The sequence below is a fragment of the Eriocheir sinensis genome, chromosome 14, assembly GCF_024679095.1.
Source record: "Eriocheir sinensis breed Jianghai 21 chromosome 14, ASM2467909v1, whole genome shotgun sequence".
Taxonomy (NCBI): domain Eukaryota; kingdom Metazoa; phylum Arthropoda; class Malacostraca; order Decapoda; family Varunidae; genus Eriocheir; species Eriocheir sinensis.
The window spans coordinates 6890349-6911209 of NC_066522.1; the positions used below are offsets into that span (position 1 = coordinate 6890349).

General features: G+C 48.9%; 1 protein-coding gene across 1 annotated transcript in view; it reads left to right on the forward strand.

Moving 5' to 3' along the window:
* Positions 1 to 20861, forward strand: part of LOC126998376 (tyrosine 3-monooxygenase-like) — a 66590-nt gene that overhangs the window by 15677 nt on the left and 30052 nt on the right. The window contains exon 3 of the mRNA XM_050859970.1: positions 20339 to 20450. Coding sequence (XP_050715927.1) covers positions 20339 to 20450 — 112 coding nt within the window. The remainder of the gene's footprint in view (positions 1 to 20338; positions 20451 to 20861) is intronic.

Genomic DNA, 20861 nt, shown 5'->3' on the forward strand with positions numbered 1-20861 from the left:
ATCCGTTGTATTTCCATTCTTTATTTTTTTCTTCTCTCCCTTTTTTTCTTTCCTCCCCTTCTTTTCTTCCTCGTTTTCCTCCTTCTCGTCTTCTTCCATTACTTCTTCCCTTCCTTTTTTTTCTTTTTTCACTCCTTTCCTCCATATTGTCTCTATCCTGCCTCTCTTTCTTCGTTTAGTTTCTCTCTTTCTTCTTTCCTTCAATTTTTCTCTTTCCTCTTTCCCTCCGTTTCCCGCCATTCCTTCCCTCTTTCTCTTCCTCTCATACTTTTCTCCCTTTCCCTTTCAGTTTCTTTTCCATTTTGATTGTCTCTCTTTTTTCCTCCATCTCCTTCCTTCCTACCCTCCCTCCCTCTTCATTCATCTCTTTCTTCCTTCTTCCCCTCCTTCCCTTCCCTTCCCTTCCCTTCCCTTCCCTTCATTACAATGCAAGAAGCGCCACACTTCCTTATGGTCTCTTAGCTCCCCGCCCTCCATTTCCTCTTCCTCACCTCTCCCTTATTCCCCTCTTTTATTATCACCTCCTTCATGCTTTCTTTTCGGTACCTTTCTGTTATCTCTCTTTCATCCTCTTTTCCCTCTCCTTCTCATCTTTGCTCTCTTCATCCTTCTCTTTCCTTTTTCTCCCTTCCTTCTTTACGTCACCTTCCTTCTTTTCGTCACCTTTCTGATATCTTTCTCTCTCTTTCATCCTCTTCTCCCTCTCCTTCTCATCTTTGCTCTCTTCATCCTTCTCTTTCCTTTTTCACCCTTCCTTCTTTACGTCACCTTCCTTCTTTTCGTCACCTTTCTGATATCTTTCTCTCTCTTTCTTCCTCTTCTCCCTCTCCTTCTCATCTTTGCTCTCTTCGTCCTTCACTTTCATTTTTCACCCTTCCTCCTCTACTTTCTTTCACTGTACCCTTATTTCCTATTTCTCTTCGTTTTTTTCTCTCCCCATTTTTTTATTTCGACCTTTTCTTTTTCTGCTTTCTTTTCTTTCTTTTCTTTCTTTTCTTCTGCTTCATCGTCGTCACCTCACCTTCCTCTTTCTTCTTTTTTTATTCTTATTATTATTATTATTATTGCTGTTATTATTTGTTATTATTACTACTACTTGTCGGTGCCTCCTCCTCCGTCTCCTCCGTAGCATCGAAATAAAGGAGGAGGAGAAGGAGGAGAAGAAGGAGAAGGAGAAGGAGAAGGAAAGGAGGAGGAGAAGGAGGAATAAAACACATATATTCCAATTAAAAGTAAAGTGGCGGAAAATTTGAAACATAAACAACATAATAAACTAAATAAATAAAAAAACGGAGACCAAAACAAGCAAATGAAACAAATGGAACCAAAGAAGACAAAAGGAAGAAATATATAAGGAAAAAGAAGGAGGGAAGGAAAAGAAGGAAATAGAGAAAGGGAAAATAAACTGAAGGAGAAGGGAAGAAAGACGGGTGAAAGAGATGAAAAAAGGGAGGGGAGGAAAGGAGGGGAAATGGAGGAAGAAAGAAAGAAAGAAAGATAGAGATAACGTGAGGGGTAAAGAAAATGAAGGAGAAAGAGAGACGGATAGAAGAAAGAGATGAAGAGATGGAGAGAGAGAACACTATCATCACCATCATCACCATCATCATCCTTTTTCCCTTCCTTTCCTTTCCTCCCTTCCACTCCCCTCCCCTCTACTCCGTCTTTTTTTTCTCATCCCCACCCACACACCCATCACCTTCCCTCCCCTTCCCCCCACTCTTCCCCATCCCTTCCCCCCCTCACCCCCTGCCAAAGAGCAATCCCCCTGCCGAATCACCACCTTATTTCCAGCCTAAATCCACCTGCCCCCTCCCCCCCCCCCATCCCCTCCCTGTTCTTCCTCTCCCCTTCCTTCCTTGCGCCCTATCCCATTCCTTCTCCACTTTTTTTTCTCCTCCTCCTCCTTTCGCTTCTTCCTGCTATTGCTACTACTACTACTACTACTGCAACTACTATTCCACCTTCTCCTCCACTCCCTTCCCTCTTTGCCTTGTCATCCACTTCCTTCGCCTCCTTTCCCTATTCCAGCTCCAGTTCCAACCTTCACATCCCCTTTCTCCTCTTCCTCCTCCTCCTCCTACTCTTCCTCCACCTCCACTTTCTTCCCTCTCTGCCCCCATCTTCCACCTCCTCCTACTTCCATTCCTCTTCCTCCTCTACCTTCACTCCCTTCCTCTCTTCCCCTTCTTCCACCACCTCCTCCTTTTCCACCCATCCTTCCTTCCTCTTTTCCGATGGTTACTGTACTTCCTCCCCTTTCCCTCTCCACCCCCTTCTTCCACCTCCTCTTCCTCCTCCTTCTCCACCTTTCCCTTTTTTTTATTTTGCCCTCCTCCATACCTCTCCCTTCCTTCATGCCCTTCCCCTCTCCTCTCCTTCCACCTCCTCCTCCTCCTCCTCCTCCTTTCTCCCTCCTCCCCCCCTACCCCCCACTATCCTCCGCTTAATTTAGCCCACGGTTCGTTCTCTTAAGTAAGTCGGGGAATCCGGATTTGGCGCGGGGTAATCAAGCCATTCTTTGAGTCTTGATTTTTGTGTTGTTTTATATATATCGCGGAGCCGTTCTTCTCTTCTTGCTTTGTGGTACTCGTTTTTTTTTGTTGTTGTTGTTGTTTTGTGTGTGTGAACGTGTTGGGTTGTTGGTTCTGTTGTTGTTGTTGGTGGTGGTGGTGTAATGGTAGTAGTAGTAATGGTGGTGGTTGTAGTAGTAGTAGTTATAGTACTCCTCCTCCGTCTCATCTCCCACTTCCTCCTCTTTGCTATTATCTTCCTCCTCGTTCTCAGCATCGTCCACTACGTCCTTCTTATTATCTTATTCTTTATCTTCTTTGCCCCCTCCTGCTCCTCCTTCTCCTCCTCCTCCTCTTCCTCCTCCTCTTCCTGGTCTTCCTCCTGCTCCTCTCCAGTGTGACATCCAAGCTACCACAGTTTACCTTCGCCAGGTTTCTCCAGGTAATCATATATCGACCGAAAGGGAGGATCAATAATTAGGTGAGCTGCACGCCGACTGCCCGGGGCAGGATCCGAACCCAGACCCGTAGATTCGTTGTTTGGCACGCTAACCACTGCACCACAAAGGTGCTGTAATATAGATAAAGAATATGTGAAGAATACGACCAAAGGAATATACGAAGAGAATTAGTGACTAGGATACGAGAACAAACAAAGCTAAGTAAACTACACAACCTAACTCTGTATCGGTCTCTCTCAAAAGTTCAGAACCCTTCTCCTTCACCCTTCGCGGGTAATTTTCCGCCCTCTCAATTTACTCATTATAAGGCTGTATACTTGACCATCACTGGAAGTGTGCCAGCAAACCAACACCACACACTGCCGCTGTATGTGCTGGAAATCCCTCCACTTTTACCTTCCTGAACCAAGCTGTTGTTTTCTCGGTAAACACTTGACTGAAAATATAAAGGAAGCGCGACAGGCGCCTCTGGAGACTGAGGGAGAAAAATTACCAGGCGGAGCGTCAGCAAGAGTAGACAAAAAGTCCTTCACAACTTATGAAAAATGTTTCCTTATATGCAACAAAGCAACTGCCCGGCATGACAACCCAGACCCTTTGCTAACTTTGCCAGCTTTTCCTTGAAGAGACATCACGCCGCCCCGCCCCCTTAGTGCAACTCCTCGGCTCCCTCGCCGCTGGGCCAGCTGGTGGGCGGCCAGGCGTCCATCACGCGGTGAGGGTGCTGGGCGCGCGGCGCCCGGATGCCTCCCCGCTGGGTGACGGCGTGGACGAACTCAATCCTATTGCGTTGTCGAGCAGCGGACTCCTGGTGTGTCACTATCATGCCGCCCGTACGCCGCTCATGGCCTCGTGTGGTGGACACTCCATCCTTCCTTCACCTCTCTTCCTTCATTGCTCCATCCCTCTCTTCCTCATCTTCTTTCCTTTTTTCCTTGCCACCCTTCCTCTCCTTTCCTTTCCACTGCCTCCTTCCATCCCTTCCCTTCCCTTCCCTTATCTGACATTCTCTTTCCGTTTCTTCCTTTCCCATCCCTTCTCCAGCCATCCCTTCCATTCTCTTCTCGTTCTTCCTCATCACTTCCTTTTCTTCCCTTCCTTTAACTTCTCTTCCTTTCCCTTCCCTTCCCTTCCCTTCCGTTTCCTTCCCATTCATTGTCTTATTTTCTTTCCTTCCACGTATTTATTTTCCTTCCTCCCACGCCTCCTACTTATTTCTTTATCCTCTCGCTTCCCCTTTCTCTTCCTTCTTTCTCTCACCTCTAAACACACACACACAAAAAAAAAGAAACATGCGTAAGTTTATCCTTCAGACGAGACACACCCTCCTCCTCCTCCTCCTCCTCCTCCTCCTCCTATTCCCCCTCCTCCAGCAAATCGAGAAGCACTTTCAGCCCAGTAATGCATCGAGAAGACGTGTGTGTGTGTGTGTGTGTGTCCTATTCCCATACACACACTCTCTCTCTCTCTCTCTCTCTCTCTCTCTCTCTCTCTCTCTCTCTCTCTCTCTCTCTCTCTCTCTCTCTCTCTCTCTCTCTCTCTCTCTCTCTCTCTCTCTCTCTCTCTCTCTCTCTCTCTCTCTCTCTCTCTCTCTCTCTCTTGATTTTTCAGTAACTTCGTTGGTAAAAATGAAGTAACAAAAGAGTAAGAGAAGAGTGTATAAAAGCTTAAGTTAACAATTAATAAGACTTTTAATGTGTGTAATCCCAAAAATCAATATAAAGGAAAAGAAAAAAATAACTGATTAAAAATATATATAATTAAGTATGCTGGTAGTCAGTGTTATTCGGTATCCCTTCCTCCTCCCTCTCTCCCTTCCTTGCCCCTCTCCCTCCTCCCTCTCTCCCTTCCTTGCCCCTTCCTCCTCCCTCTCTCCCTTCCTTGCCCCTTCCTCCTCCTTCTCTCCCTTCCTTGCCCCTTCCTCCTCCCTCTCTCCCTTCCGTGCCCCTCTCCCTCCTCCCTCTCTCTCCCTTCCTTGCCCTTCCTCCTCCCTCTCCCTTCCTTGTCCCTCTCCCTCCTCCCTCTCTCCCTTCCTTGTCCCTCTCCCTCCTCCCTCTCTCCCTTCCTTGCCCCTCTCCCTCCTCCCTCTCTCCCTTCCTTGCCCCTCTCCCTCTCCCTCTCTCCCTTCCTCTCCCTCTCTCCCTACCTCTCCCTCTCTCCCTTCCTTGCCCTCCTCTCCTCCTCTCTCTCCCTTGCCCCTCTCCTCCTCCTCTCTCTCTCCCTTCCTTGCCCTCTCCTCCCTCTCTCTCCTTCCTTGCCCCTCTTCCCTCCTCCTCTCCTTCCTTGCCCTCTCCCTCCTCCTCTCTCCTTCCCTCTCCTCCTCCCTCTCTCCCTTTCCTTGCCCCTCTCCTCCCTCTCTCCTTCCTTGTCCCTCTCCCTCCTCCCTGTCTCCCCTCCTTGCCCCTCACCCTCTCTCCCTTCCGTGCCCCTCTCCATCCTCCCTCTCTCCCTTCCTTGCCCCGCTCCCTCCTCCCTCTCTCCCTTCCTTCCCCTCTCCTCCTCCTCTCTCTCCTTCTCTCCCTTCCTCCTCCTCTCTCCCTTCCTTGGCCCTTCCTCCTCCCTCTCTCCCTTCCTTTTCCCTCTCCCTCCTCTCTCTCCCTTCCTTGTCCCTCTCCCTCCTCTCTCTCCCTTCCTTGCCACTCTCCCTCCTCTCTCCCTTCCTTGCCCCTCTCCCTCCTCCCTCTCTCCCTTCCTTGCCCCTCTCCCTCCTCCCTCTCTCCCTTCCTTGCCCCTTCCTCCTCCCTCTCTCCCTTCCTTGTCCCTCTCCCTCCTCCCTCTCTCCCTTCCTTGCCCCTTCCTCCTCCCTCTCTCCCTTCACCCCTCTCCTCCTCCCTCTCTCCCTTCCCCCTCTCCTCCTCCTTCTCTCCCTTCCTTGCCCTCCTCCCTCCCTCTCTCCCTTCCTTGCCCCTTCCTCCTCCCTCTCTCCCTTCCTTGCCCCTCTCCCTCCTCCCTCTCTCCCTTCCTTGCCCCTCTCCCTCCTCCCTCTCTCCCTTCCTTGCCCCTCTCCCTCCTCCCTCTCTCCCTTCCTTACCCCTCTCCCTCCTCTCTCCCTTCCTTGCCCCTTCCTCCTCCCTCTCTCCCTTCCTTGTCTCTCTCCCTCCTCTCTCTCTCTCCTTGCCCCTTCCTCCTCCCTCTCTCCCTTCCTTGTCCCTCTCCCTCCTCCCTCTCTCCCTTCCTTGCCCCTCTCCCTCCTCCCTCTCTCCCTTCCTTGCCCCTTCCTCCTCCCTCTCTCCCTTCCTTGCCCCTCACCCTCCTCCCTCTCTCCCTTCCTTGCCCCTTCCTCCTCCTTTCCTTCCTTCCCCTCTCCTCCTCCATCTCTCCCTTCCTTGTCCCTCTCCCTCCTCTCTCTCCCTTCCTTGCACCTCTCCCTCCTCCCTCTCTCCCTTCCTTGCCCCTTCCTCCTCCCTCTCTCCCTTCCTTGCCCCTTCCTCCTCCCTCTCTCCCTTCCTTGCCCCTTCCTCCTCCCTCTCTCCCTTCCTCCTCCCTCTCTCCCGTCCGTGCCCCATCCTCCTCCCTCTCTCCCTTCCTTGCCCCTTCCGACTCCCTCTCTCCTTCCTTGCCCTTCCTCCTCCTCTCTCCCTTCCTCCTCCCTCTCTCCCTTCCTTGCCCCTTCCTCCTCCCTCTCTCCCTTCCTTGCCCCTTCCTCCTCCCTCTCTCCCTTCCTTGCCCCTCATCCTCCTTCCCTTCTGCCTTCCCTCCATCCTTCTCCTTCGCTCCTTCCCTCATTCTACTCCTCCTTCCCTTCTTCCCTTTTTCCTACCCCCCTCTTTTACATCTTCTTTTATTCCCTCTTTACCCTCTTTCTTGCCTGCTTCCCTCCTTCTCTTCACCCCTTCCACCTCTTTTCTTCCTTCCCTATCCCTCCCTCCTCCTCCTCCTCCTCCTCCTCCTCCATTCACCACCGCCACACCATCACTCGTCGCCTCCCTCAACACCTGTTTAATGGAAGGGGAGAGCTGTGTTGGAGGGAGGGGGGGAAGGGGGGGAGGGGAGGAGGTGTAATGGAATCGCTGCTCTCACAACTTATTACCATTATCGTTCCTCCGCCACCTCCCCTACCCCCCCCCTCCCTCACCGCCGCCTCCTTAGAGCTAGCGGGCAATCGTACATCACCGCGCTAAAGTATCGTACGACTGACGTATCATTAATCTCCTATTTTATTTTCTTCTCCTTTCTCCTTTTTTTTTGTTGTTTCGAATTTTTTTTTTTCTGATTGGGATTTTTCTTTTCCTATATTTGTGTTTTTGCGTGAGTTTATATTATTTCCTTACGACTGTCTTTTGTAGTCTTATTTTCCATCATTATACGAAAACTTGCCTGGTTTATTTTTTTCTACTTTTTTCTTGCAATTTCCACCTTTAATTGGGAGAAGCGAAGCAGTGTATTAATCCAAGATGCAGACCATTTGTTCCTTCTTCCCTCTTCTATCCCATCTCCCTCTTCGTCTCCTTCCTCCCCCATCTCTATCATCCCTCTTCTTTGCCTTCCCTTTTTCTTCCTCATCTACCTCATTCCTCACCCCATCTTTATCTCTGTTTTTCTCCTCTTCCCTTCTTCCTTTACCTCCTGTCCCCCCCTCTTCTTCCTCCTTCTTCTCTTTCATCCCTCACTTGTCCTCCCTTCATTCTCCCCTCTCCTGTAACTCTTATCTTCTTCTTCGTCTTCGTCTTGTTCTTCATGTTCTTGTTTTTCTTCTTCTTACCGCATCAGATCAAAACACCGTTCGCTTTTTTATCCATCGTTCAGGGCGTCTCAGCACCATGACAAGATTGACCTCTCCTGCTGGGCCCCGTGATGTGAGGGGCTGCGTGAGGGGCTGTTTGAGGGGCGTGATGGTGGTTGAGGGACCCGGCAATGTGTTCTAAGGTGTTGGGGCAAGTGTTCTAAAAGGTCCATAGCGTTACAGGCCGCGTCTCCATTCCGCGCGGTTCCTTTCATCTTCCAAACCTTTGAGAGGCGATAAATGTAATAAAAGACTTGCCGATGCTTTCACCTTTCTTTTTTTTCTCTTTTTTTCGGTGGCAGTTTTCTTGATGGTTTGTACTCTCACGATTTTTATCCACTTTTTTCTCTTCCTTTCTCTTCCTCTGCTCTTCCTTTTCTCTCTCTCTCTCTCTCTCTCTCTCTCTCTCTCTCTCTCTCTCTCTCTCTCTCTCTCTCTCTCTCTCTCTCTCTCTCTCTCTCTCTCTCTCTCTCTCTCTCTCTCTCTCTCTCTCTCTCTCTCTCTCTCTCTCTCTCTCTCTCTCTCTCTCTCTCTCTCTCTCTCTCTCTCTTTTTTTTTTTATTTAAACATAGGCACATGTATAATATTTACATACCCAAAGGTGCACTGTCGTGTGCTGCCTATTCGAAGGGCAGAATAAAAACTATATAAAAATAACTACATAAACTATAAAAAATATATATATATATACTATAAAAAAATAAAAAATAAAACATACAATACAGAATATATGTGAGCGCACTGCACACTACACTCGTGTCACTGCTCCACCACGAGTGTCAGTGGGGTGGGGAGTGAGCCCCTCCAGTGGTGGGCCGACAGTTTTATTTTTTGGGTGTTCATCTCCCGGATGTTTGGTATACAGGCCGTGAACATGTTCCACATCCGGCAGACTCTTCCCGAAAAGGTGCGTTGGTGCTGGCTGGTACGGGAACACGGCACCTCCACTGCGTCACCACGGGATAGCACCGTTCTCGTGTCCATCGTGGCGACTCTCGGAGGTTGGCGTAAGCACACCAGATGTGGCACTCCTGCACTTGTGCCTTATGAAACACCACAAGAGCAGCTACGTCCCTGCGGTGTTCCAAGGAGTCGACGGGCTGAGAGTTTCCTGCCCGGTTGGGGGGTCTGCCGCATCCACCAGTCGCAGTGCCCGTCTCTGGATGGCGTCGAGTCTCCCGCTGTGCGAGGCAGCACACGACATCCAAGAGAGGGCAGCGTACTCCAGGTAAGGCCGTATCTGGGCCTTGTAGAGCAACAGCCTCCCTTTTTTGTCGAGGAAGCTGGCCACCCTTCGCAGGCAGGAGACTCTGTGGGAGGCCTGTTGGGCAATGTGTTTGATGTGGCTGTCAAACCGTAGCCCTCGATCCACTTCCACTCCCAGAATCTTGACGGATTCCTGGAGTGGGAGGAAAGCTTAGCTTCCCTCCACTGCTGGCCCGGCAGTGGGGATCGAAGACCACCATTGCCTGGGTCTTCTCTGGAGCAAGGTCACCTGCCAGCGGGCACCCCACTCCTGTAGCACCTTCAGCTGCTGATTGACCTCGTCAGCAGCTCGCCCACAGTCTTGTCTGGGGTAGGTGCAGGAGAGTGCAGTCATCAGCGTAAGCTGAGACTGCTGGCAGCTGCCGGAGAAGGTCGTCCACATATATGTTCCACAGAACTGGCCCTAGCACTGAGCCCTGTGGCACTGATGCCTCCACTGGCAAGGAGTCGGACGTCTGCCCGTTGACGACAACCTGGAGGGTCCTTCCTTGAAGGTAGTCTCCCAGGAGCTGAAGGAGGTCACCTTGGATGCCCTTAGCACGGAGTTTTTCAAGGAGACCTCCGTGCCACACCCTGTCAAAGGCACCCGCTATGTCCAGGGCTACCACGACAGTGTCCAGGCCGTCGTCAAGGGCGTCCTGCCAGTTCTTGGTGAGGAGCATCAGCAGATCGGAGGTGGACCGGCCAGGTCTGAACCCATACTGTTGGTCCGAGAGGAGGTAGTTGTCCTTGAGGTGGCGACAGACTACGTCTGCCACGACCCTCTCGAACACTTTCCCCACCACAGACAGCAAGGAGGCGGTGGCCTAGTGGATAAGGTGGTGAGCTTGGGATCGGACTGATGTCGACGCATGGGTTCGAATCCCCACCAGTGCTACCTTGAAACTTTGTGTCATTTGCCGAGTGGCTTAAAATCACCTACATGTCACCCTGACACCCGAGTTCTAGTTGCATAGCAATAAAGATGAGCTTTGGGGGGGTAACATGGGCCTTTCAGGTGCCACTATAAAACCCGCGCCCGCACCACTAACGGGCCTGCCTCTGAGCAACACCGAAGAGGCAGAATATGCCTACGGTGCATATGGGCTAACACGTAAAAAAAAAAAAAAAAAAAAAAAAAAAGGAGATGGGCCGGTAGTTTTTGGGGTCAGACCTGGAGCTCCTCTTGTGGACGGGAACCACCCGAGCCTCTTTCCACGCCGATGGCCAGGTGTTTTCCCGGAGGCAGGCAGAGAAGACTGTGGTGAGAGGGGCAGCCAACTCGTGGGCACACTGCTTCAGCAGGTGCGGGCTGAGGTCATCGGGGCCGGTCGCCTTCTGGGTGTCCAGCCCTCGCAGCAGGCGCTCGACCAACACCTGTGTCACCTCCACTTTCGTGACAGTCTCCTCGCACTGCTGTTCCAGATGTGGCGGTGTCTGTCCGGGGTTATCCACCTTCATCTTCTCGGCGAAGAGACTGGCCAGTAGCTGGGCTTTATCCTTGCTGCTGGTGGCCACTGCTCCATTATGTCTTGAGAGAGGAGGAATCGCGTCCTGGCGGCTGATCCCCTGCCTTTCCTTGACGAGGACCACCAGGTCTTATTTCCTTCCCTGATCCACACAGCTTGCCCCTCATGTCCTCCTCCCACTCTCTTACGGCCCACTTGCTGGTCACCACCATCATCCTGCAGGCCGCCCGGTGCAGGACCTTGTTGCGCCGAGTCGGCTTTCGCTTGCAGCGGAGCCACGCTGAGTACTTGGCGTCGGCAGCAACACGGAAGGGGTAACCTAACCATGATTGGGCCGCTGGTCTGTTGGTGTACTCTCGGCGGGGCACGTGTCATCTTTGGAGGGCCAGGAGGCGGGATGTGAGGGCTTGTGTCATGCCCTCCGCCCGCCTTGCAGCACAGAAGGCCACGCCGTGTGGCTCAGGTCACGGCGTAAGGAGGTCCATTCAGCCTTATCCACAGCCAGAACGTACGGGTGGTGGCTTCGTCCCGAGTCACCCCCACATCCACTTGGGTCAAGACAGCCTGGTGGTCAAAGCTGCCTACAAGCCCCAGCTGGTGACAGCGGAGGGTGAGGTCGGAGATGACGGGGGCCAGCGTCCCGCCCCGCTCATGAGTAGGGAGGGTTATGTGGTCCGTCAGGCCCTGCACCGACAAGAGGGCTTCGTAGGCGTCCTAATTTAAGTTGTGGTTGAAGTCATCCACCAGCACGACGTGTCTACAGCTGTGCGCCACTAGCAGGTTGTCCAGGGACTCAGTAAGGTACCGGAGTGAGGCAGGCCCTTGTCGTGGCGGGCGGTACATAGCGCACAGCAGGAGGGCAGAGCAGGCAGCCAGCACGACCCGGAAGAGCATCACCTCAATCTGGGGCGGCTTGTCCACGTCGAGGTGCTGGGTCTGCAGTCCTTCCTTAAAGCAGACTGCCACTTCGCCTCCTGCTCGCTCATGTCGGTCCCTCCTGGCCCAGTGAGTGTAGCCACGCATCTTGCCAAACGTGGGCTCCACTTCACTGTTCAGCCAGGTCTCCGTCACCACAACTATGTCGGCACTATGTCGCAGGGCACAGTTGTGGGTCCGGTCCCCGAGGTTCGTTCGGAGACCACGTACCTTGGCGGAGATGACCTTTAGTTGACGGCAGGGGGTTGTGGCTGTACCATGATGGTGGGGCAGCGGTCCGGCGTGGTGGTGTGTAGGAGGGCTCGTCTGGGGTGTCGGGGAGGGGGTTCCACTGCCAGTCCGGGATGTGACTCAGGCCCCGGCTGTGGAAGAAGTGGGCGGGTCTGTGGTAGGGGCTGAGGCTGTGGTGGTGCTGATGGGAGGCTAGTGGCCTTCCCTCCGCCAGGATTCGTCGGAGGAGACGTTCCTGTCTCAGGTCAGAGTCCCTTGTGTAGCAAGACACAGCAGTGTGTCCCCTACGGGTGCAGTACTCGCACGTCTTCCCTCTGGTTGATGGCTGCTGCGGGTTGACAGTCTGTCTCCGTGGCTGGCCGGCTTCCTCCTGGTTGTACGTGTGGTGACTGGCCTCGTACACTTCTTGAGTGTTTCCACTTTTCTTGTTTTTCTTTTTCTTTTTCTTCTTAATCTCTCTCTCTCTCTCTCTCTCTCTCTCTCTCTCTCTCTCTCTCTCTCTCTCTCTCTCTCTCTCTCTCTCTCTCTCTCTCTCTCTCTCTCTCTCTCTCTCTCTCTCTCTCTCTCTCTCTCTCTCTCTCTCTCTCTCTCTCTCTCTCTCTCTCTCTCCTTTTCTCTCATTCCATTCTTTTTTTTTCTGTCAATCTATTTACCTTTCTACTCTTCCTTTTTTTTTCTTTTTTCCTGCCCTTTTTCTTTTATTATTGTTTTTTTTCTTCTTTTCCATCCCTCTCTTTCTTTCTGGTCCTCCATTTGTCCTTTCTCCTATTCTTTTTTTCGTTTCCCATCCAATTCTCTTTTTCTGCTCTTCTTTTTCTTGTCTTTTATTTACCCTTTTCATGATATTTCTCTTTTATCTCCTTTTTTTCCCTCCCTATATCCCTGTTTTTCTTTGTTTCTTTGTTTTCGTTTTTCATCCAATTCTCTTTCTCTACTCTTCTTTTTCTTCTCTCTGATTCACCCTTTTCATACTATTCCTCTTTTATCTCCTTTTTTTCCCTCCCTATATCCCTGTTTTTCTTTGTTTCTTTGTTTGTTTGTTGTTTTTTTCGTTTTCCATCCAATTCTCTTCCTCTTCTCTTCTTTTTTTTTCTCTCTTTAATTTACTCTTTTCATGATATTCTTCTTTTTTCTCCTTTCTTTCCCTTTCTATATCACTGTTTTCCTTTGTTTCTTTCTGGGGGGTTTTCTTTCAACTTTTCTTTTCTCACTTTCCATCATCTCCTTATTTTCCTATTTTTCCTTTCATCTTCTTCGCTCCCTCCTTCCTCCATCATGTGTTCCTTCTTCCCTCCTTCCTCCTCCATCCCATCTCTCTCTTCGTCTCCTTTCTCACCCATCTCAATCACCCCTCTTCTTTTCCTTCCCTTTTTCTTCCTCATCTACCTCATTCCTCACCCCATCTTTATCTCTGTTTTCCCTCTCCTCTTCCCTCCTTCCTCCTCCATCCCATCTCCCTCTTTGTCTCCTTTCAAACCCATCTCAGTCACCCCTCTTCTTTTCCTTCCCTTTTTCTTCCTCATCTACCTCATTCCTCACCCCATCTTTATCTCTGTTTTCCCTCTCCTCTTCCCTCCTTCCTCCTCCATCCCATCTCCCTCTTTGTCTCCTTTCTCACCCATCTCAATCACCCCTCTTCTTTTTCTTCCTCATCTACCTCATTCCTCACCCCATCTTTATCTCTGTTTTCCCACTTAATATGATGGCGTCAACAGGAGTACTAAATAGGATAAGAGAGGGTAAGAGGGAACCGTTTCAACTCATTTTTTCTACCTCGCCTATTTTTTCCTCCTTCCTCTTTGTACTCTTTTTTTTCCTCCTTCCTCTTTGTACTCTTTCCATCACTCACTACCTTCCTGTTTATGCTTACGAACCCTGGGACTTAAAAAAAAAACAATATTCGCAGCATGTCCAAAACTACTGTAGATACCAACTTTCCACCGTACAATTCCTGGGTCTTTTTTTCGGGTGCTCTATCAAGTATACAGTGATTTGACTCTTTTTATTAATATCACTTTTTTTCAGCATCATTATTATCATTATTATCTTTACTATTATTATTACTGTTGCTACGATAATGATGGTAGGGTGGGACGGGAGGTAAAGGAAGAAGGGAAGAGGAGAGGGAAAACAGAGATGAAGATGGGGCGATGAATGAGGTAGATGAGAAAGAAAAAGGAAAGGCAAAGAAGAGGGATGATAGAGATGGGTGAGAAAGGAGACGAAGAGGGAGATGGGATGGAAAAGGAAAGAGGGAAGAAGTAACAAATGGTGAAGGAAGGAGGGAGGGAAGAAGATGAAAAGGAAAAAAAAAAAGATAGGTTGAGACAGAATGGTAAGAAGGGAGGGAAAAGGAATAAGGAGGAGGGAGAGGAAGGGAACGAAGGCAAGAGAGGAAGTGGAAGGGAGAGTGGAGTGATGTAAGGGGATTAGGAGGAAGGGGAAGAAGAGGGGGAGTGTGAGGGGAAAGGAGAGAGGAGTAGCGGGAGAGGCGAAGGATGAGAGGATTGATGATGATTGAGTTTGTTATTATAGTTGTTTTTATTATTTCGTACATGTGGTATTTTATTCTTGTCATTTGCCATTTTTTCTCCATTTATTTTCGTTCCCCAGAATGTATGTATATATTTTTTTTCCTCCCATACACAATTGGCAGAACTTATCTCTCCTCCCTCTTGATTAATCCTCATATTTTCCCTTTTATTTTCATTCTTACGGTTAATTGGTCTCTATTTTTACAGTATTTACCCTTCCTGCCATTATTCTCTCCTTATGTCCTTCCTTTTCCTTTACTTTATATCTATTTATCTATATCTGTTTATCCATCTCTCTATCTCGTCATCTCCTCTTCCCTTCTCTTTTCACTTCCTCTCTTCTCCTTATTTCCTTCCTTTTCCTTTACTTTCTTTCTATCTATCTATCTATATCTATCTATCCATCTCTCTATCTCGTCATCTCCTCTTCCCTTCTCTTTTCACTTCCTCTCTTCTCCTTATTTCCTTCCTTTTCCTTTACTTTCTATCTATCTATCTACATCTGTCTATCCAACTCTCTATCTCGTCATCTCCTCTTCCCTTCTCTTTTCACTTCCTCTCTTCCTTCTTCCCTCACTTCATGTCCCCCGCCTCTCTCTTTTTACCTCCTTCCCTTTCCTTCATTCTATCTATCTATCTCTCTAGCTCTTTCGTCAACTCTTATTTCCTCCTCTTTTCCTTTCCCTTCCTTCTCCTTCCCTCACATCATTCCCCACCTCTCCCTTTTATCCTCTACTTTCCCTCCCTTCCTCTCAACCCTTCCCCTCACCACCTCTCCTTCCCTTCCCTACACATGTTCTCTCTTTCTCCCTTTCATTATCCTCCTTCTTGCCCCTTTCCCTCGCCTTTCCTTCCCTCCTCCTTCCCCTCATCCTTCGCCTCTCCCGCTACTCCTCTCTCCTTTCCCCTCACTCCCACTCTTCTTCCCCTTCCTCTTAATCCCCCTTACATCACTCCACTTTCCCTTCCACTTCCTCCTTTGCCTTCGTTCCCTTCCTCTCCTTCCTCCTTTTTATTCCTTTTCTCTCCCTTCTTACCATTCTCTGTCTCGCCCTACCTTTTTTTTTCCTTTTCATCTTCTTCGCTCCCTCCTTCCTCCACCACTTGTTCCTTCCCTCTTTCTTCTTCTATCCCATCTCCCTCTTCGTCTCCTTTCTCACCCATCTCAGTCATCCCTCTTCTTTGCCTTCCCTTTTTCTTCCTCATCTACCTCATTCCTCACCCCATCTTCATCTCGGTTTTCCCTCTCCTCTTCCGTTCTTCCTTTACCTCCCGTCTCCCCTCCTCCTCTTTCTCTTTCTCTCTCATCGCTCACTTGCCCTCCCTTCATCCTCCCCTCTCCTGTAACCCTTATCTTCTTCTTTCTTCTTCGTTGTCGTCGTCTTCGTCATGTTCTTGTTCTTCTTGTTCTTCTTCTCGTTCTTGTTCTTGTTCTTCTTCTTCTTCTTTATTTTCTTCTTTTTCTCTTCTTCCTACTCCTCCTCCTCCTTCTTTTCCTTTCCCGTTTCCTTCTTCTTCTTATTTTCCTTTTCCTTTTCCTTTTCCTTCTTCTCCTGCTCCTCGTCTCCTCCTCCTCCTCCTCCTCCTCCTCCTCGCCGCCTTGGTCCTCCCCTCACTCATTGTCACTCCACCCTCTCATTGTCCTCATTTTAATTTCCCAAGATTGCTGAGCGCCTGTTCTTGACTCATTGTGCTCTCATCTTCTGCATGCAACTCTTCCTCCTCCTCCTCCTCCTCTTCCTCCTCCTCCTCCTCCTCCTCCTCCTCCTCCTCCTCCTCTACTGTGTCTTCTTCTTCCTTCTCCTCTTCTCTTTCTTTCGCTTCTCATTCTCTTTCCTCTCCTCCTTTCTCCAACTAGCCAACGATTCAAAACATCTCAGATTATATATTTTTCCTTTTCTTCTTTCTCCTCCTCCTCCTCTTCCTCCTCTTCCTCTACTGTGTCTTCTTCTTCTCACTGACGAAGACAGGCAAAGCCTCCAAGAGGATTTGCACAAAATTTCAGCTTGGTCTGATAGATGGGAGATGCCCTTTAACGTAGACAAGTGTCAGGTCCTTCAAGTTGGAACAAGAAATAAGATGTTCGATTACGAAATGGGCGGCGTTAAACTCACAAGCGTTCAATGCGTTAAAGACCTGGGGGTCAAAATCGCGTCAAACCTCAAATTCTCACATCAATGCATCGATGCAGCAAATAAAGCGAACAGAATGTTGGGCTTCATTAAAAGAAACTTTTTATTCAAGAATAAAGATGTAATACTTCCGCTCTACAATAGTTTAGTCAGACCCCACTTGGAATATGCGGTACAGTTTTGGTCTCCCCACCATGCAAAGGACATTGCTAAATTAGCAGGCGTTCAGCGTCGGGCAACGAAAATGATCCCTTCCTTGCGCAACAAATCTTACGAAGAAAGGCTTTCCACCCTTAACATGTTCTCTCTTGAGAAACGTCGCCTCCGAGGAAAACTGATCGAATGTTTTAAAATACTTAATGGTTTCACTACTGCAGACAGAACAAAATTGTTTATGATCGATGACACTTTGCGAACGAGGAACAATGGCATAAAACTCAAATGTAGACAAGTAAATTCAGACTGCACCAAATTTTTCTTCACCAACGTTGTACTGTGAGAATGGAATAAGCTCCCACCGTCAGTGGTCCAGTGTAACACGATTGACTCCTTTAAAAACAAGCTCGACCGCCACTTCCTTCAACTTAATATTAACTAGAGTAGAAATGCAACGTTTTGGAGCCTTCTGTAGAATCACTTAGATTTAAGGACAGACCACGTAGTCTGGACCATGGGGTCTGTGTGGTCTGATTTTCTATGTAAGTCCTCCTCTTCTCTTTCTTTCGCTTCTCATTATCTTTCTTCTCCTCCTTCTCCAACTACCCAACGATTCAAAACACCTCAGATTCCATATTTTTCCTTCTCTCTTCTTTCTCCTCCTCCTCCTTTTATCTTTCTTCCACTTCTCATTCCTCTTCTTTCTCTTCTGATTAGCTAAATATTCAAAACACACCACGCATTTCATATTTTCCCGTTTCTCTTTCTTCTCCTCCTCCTCCTCTTCCTCCTCCTCCTCTTCCACCTCCTCCTCCTCCCTTGCAGTGCGTGTCAAGTCCTCTCCTTTTTTTTGGCACGCTTGTTTGTTTGTTTGTTTGTTGTAGTTGTTGTTTTTGTTGTTGATTAAGTATTGTCTGTGTATTTTTTTTAAATGTTGATTTTTTTGTTTCCTTTTTGCTTCGGTTGATTCATTTGTAGATATATATTTGTTGTGCTCTATTTTTTTGTGTCCGTCTGTTTGTCTTTCTGTCTACTTGTCTGTCCCTCTGGCTTCGGTGTGTGTGTGTGTGTGTGTGTGTGTATGAGAGAGAGAGAGAGAGAGAGAGAGAGAGAGAGAGAGAGTAATAAATAAAAAATAGAAGATAGAATGGCAAAATATAAAAAAGATAGGAGAAATAGATTAAAAGAAAGAATGAAAGAAAGAGTTACAAAGAAAGAAAAAAGAATAAAGAGGAGAGAGAGAGAGAGAGAGAGAGAGAGAGAGAGAGAGAGGGGGGGGGGGAGGGGGGGCGTGTAGGTTATTAAGTGGCACCCTTTACGAGTGAGCTTATAAGTTGACGTCATGGAGAGTAATGGAGTGAGACTGGTCATGCCGGGGAAGAGAGAGAGAGAGAGAGAGAGAGAGAGAGAGAGAGAGAGAGAGAGGGGGGGGGGCTCAATACTGCTATCTTCTTACTTCCCGTTTTCTTTGGTGTGTTTCCTTGCCCGTTTTCTTTCTCCACTCCCATTCATCGTTTTTGTTTTCACTTTTTCTCGTGTACCCATCCCTCCCTTCCTTTCTACCTCCCTATCCTCATTCTTTGTCTTCCTTCTTCTTCTTTCTTTCTTTCCTTCCTTCCTACCATTCTTCCTTCATTCGTTCACCTCTTCTTCATTCGTTCTCTCCTTCAGTCCTACCTTCCTTCCTACCTTTCCTCCTTCATTCATTCATTCTTACTCTTCCCCATTCTTCCTTCTCTGCTCCCTTCCTCCCTTCCTTCTTTTCCTAATTCCTTCAGTCCTTCATTCATTCATCCATTTTTCTCTATCCCTCACCCAATTCAAGCCTTTCTCCTTCCCTCCCCTCCTTCCTTCTCTTCCCTCCTTCCTTCCTTCCCTCCTTCCTTCCTTCCTTCCTTCCTTCCTTCCTTCCTTCCCTCCTTCTTTCATCCTCATCTTGCTTCCTCCCTCCTCCCTTCCCTCCTCCCCACCTCCTTCCTCCCCTTCCTATCCTTCTGAATTCCTTCCCTTTCCTTATTTTCTTCCGTTTTCTTTTCTTTTTTTATTGAAACTTTCATTGCACGTTGATTTTACATACAGTGTGTGTGTGTGTGTGTGTGTGTGTGTGTGTGTGTGTGTGTGTGTGTGTGTGCGAAATTTTTCCCTTCCTTATTATATGTGAATATCAGTCAGCCGAAACACCCTTCTCCTCTTCCTCCTCCTCCAACTCCTCCTCCTCCAACTCCTCCTCCGCCTCCTCCTCCTCCTCCTCCTGTTTCCTGTCATTCCTCCTCCTCCTCCTCCTCCTCCTCCTCCTCCTCCAGCAAATCGAGAGGCACTTTCAGCCCAGTAATGCATCGAAAAGACGTGTGTGTGTGTGTGTGTGTGTGTGTGTGTGTGTGTGTGTGTGTGTGTGTGTGTGTGTGTGTCCGTGTGCGTCTACGTGTGCGTTTCTGTCTGTCTGTCTGTCTGTCTGTGCCTACTAACGAAGGGACTTTCTCGCTAATTAATCTCGTCTCATCAGGTAGCAATAGGTGTCTGATTAGTCCTTCCTGGGTCACACACACACACACACACACACACACACACACACACACACACACGGGGGGGGGGGGGATGCACGGTGGGGGGGTGGGAGGAGAGAAGGGGAGAAAGTAGGTAGTCAGGGGGGAGAGGACGGGGAAGGAGTGTGCTGGGACGGGGGAGGGGAATCGAACCCAGGCCTTCTAGCTGAGTGAAAGAACCCGCTACGCCAGAGAGCAAAGAACTACTTCCTCCACCACTTTCCCGCCACATTACCGCGATCAATGTGACAAAGACGTGAAGGAAGGGAAGGGAGTGAAGGAAAGAGTAAGGTAGGGAAGGCGAGGGAAAGGAAGAGAGGGGAAGGGAATGGTATGGTATAGTAAGGGAGGGAAGGGAAGGGAAAGAGTAGGGTAGGGAAGGGTAGGGTAGGGAAGGGTAGGGTAGAGAAGGGAAGGAAAAGAATGGGAAGGGAAGGGTAAGGAAGGAAAGGGGAGAGAAGGGATAGTATGGAATTGGATGGGATGGGAAAGGATGGGATTAGGAGGAAAGAGAAGAGAAGGGAAAAAGTAGGGTAGGGAAGGGAAGGAAAAGAATGGGAAGGGAACGGGAGGGAGGGGATGGGATGGGATTGGATGGGATGGGAAAGGATGGGATGGGGAGGAAAGAGAAGGAAAGGGAAGAGAGGAAAAAGGAAGGAAAGGGAAGGTAAGGAAAGGGTAAGTTAGGAATGAGAAGAAAAGAGAAGGGAAAAAGGAAGGGAAGGGAAGGGAAAAGGAAGGGAAGGGGAGGGAAAGGGGAAGGGAAGGGAAGGGAATGAACTGAAGGAAGGAGCTAGGTAGAGAGGAGTTATTTTTCCTCTATTTTCCCTCCTTCTCTAATCCATACTTTTATTTTTTTTCTCCACTAGAACTTCCATACATCCATCCTCGTCTTTCCCTTCCCTTCTGCCTGTACTCCCTCCTTCTCTACTCCATAATTTTCACTAGCCTATCCTACTTGTCAGCACTCTTCCCTCCTCGCCTTTTCGTTCCTCTCATCCGCTTTCTCTTTACTATCCATTCACCTGCTCCGAAACTTTCTCTCCTCTTTTTTCCCTTCATCCCGATATCTGTTTTCTTTCAGTCCACGTTTATAGCCTTTCCTTTCCAATCACCAGTACTGCATCTCTCTCGCCCTCTCATTTCCTGTCCATTCCTCCTGTTCTCTGATTTCCTCCTCTTAACTCTACTCTACTCTACTCTACTCTGCTCTACTCTACTCTACTCTACTCCACGATTTTCACTCTCTTATCTTTCCACTTTCCCTAACATTTCCTCTTCTATCCCTTTCTTTTCATCAATTATCCCTTAACCTTTACTCAATTATTATTCTTACTGTCTTATGTGACCACCACCGTCACCCCGTCACTCATGCCTCTTCTGCCTTCCCCTCAGAATGGCTACCCAGCACGCCGCCGCTCGCTGGTGGACGACGCAAAGTTCGAGTCGACGATCAACAAGCAGCGGCAGCAGTCCTGGATCGAGGAGGCCCAGCGTCTATCCCGCGGTGAGTCGCCAGCACGAGGCCGCGGAGGTTAAGGGTGATCGGGAGGTTAAGGGTGATCGTGTTACCAGCCGTGTTAGCGTGGTGGTGGTGGTTCGGTGTTTGGTGTGTGATTGATTTTACTTTTTTATGGCAGGGGGAGGGGGAGAGGGGTGAAGAAAATGTTCCTATCGATTTTTTTTCTTTATGAGGATTTTTTTTCTCGTTTATGGTGTGTTTGTGTGTGGGGGGGACGTTTGTTTGTTTGTGCGTGTATGTGTGTGTGTGTGTGTGTGTGTGTGTGTGTGTGTGTGTGTGTGTGTGTGTGTGTGTGTGTGTGTGTGTGTGTGTGTGTGTGTGTGTGTGTGTGTGTGTTTATCACTTTGTTTGTCCAATAGTGAAATTATCATCGCTTTCACCCAAGAGTTAAACACA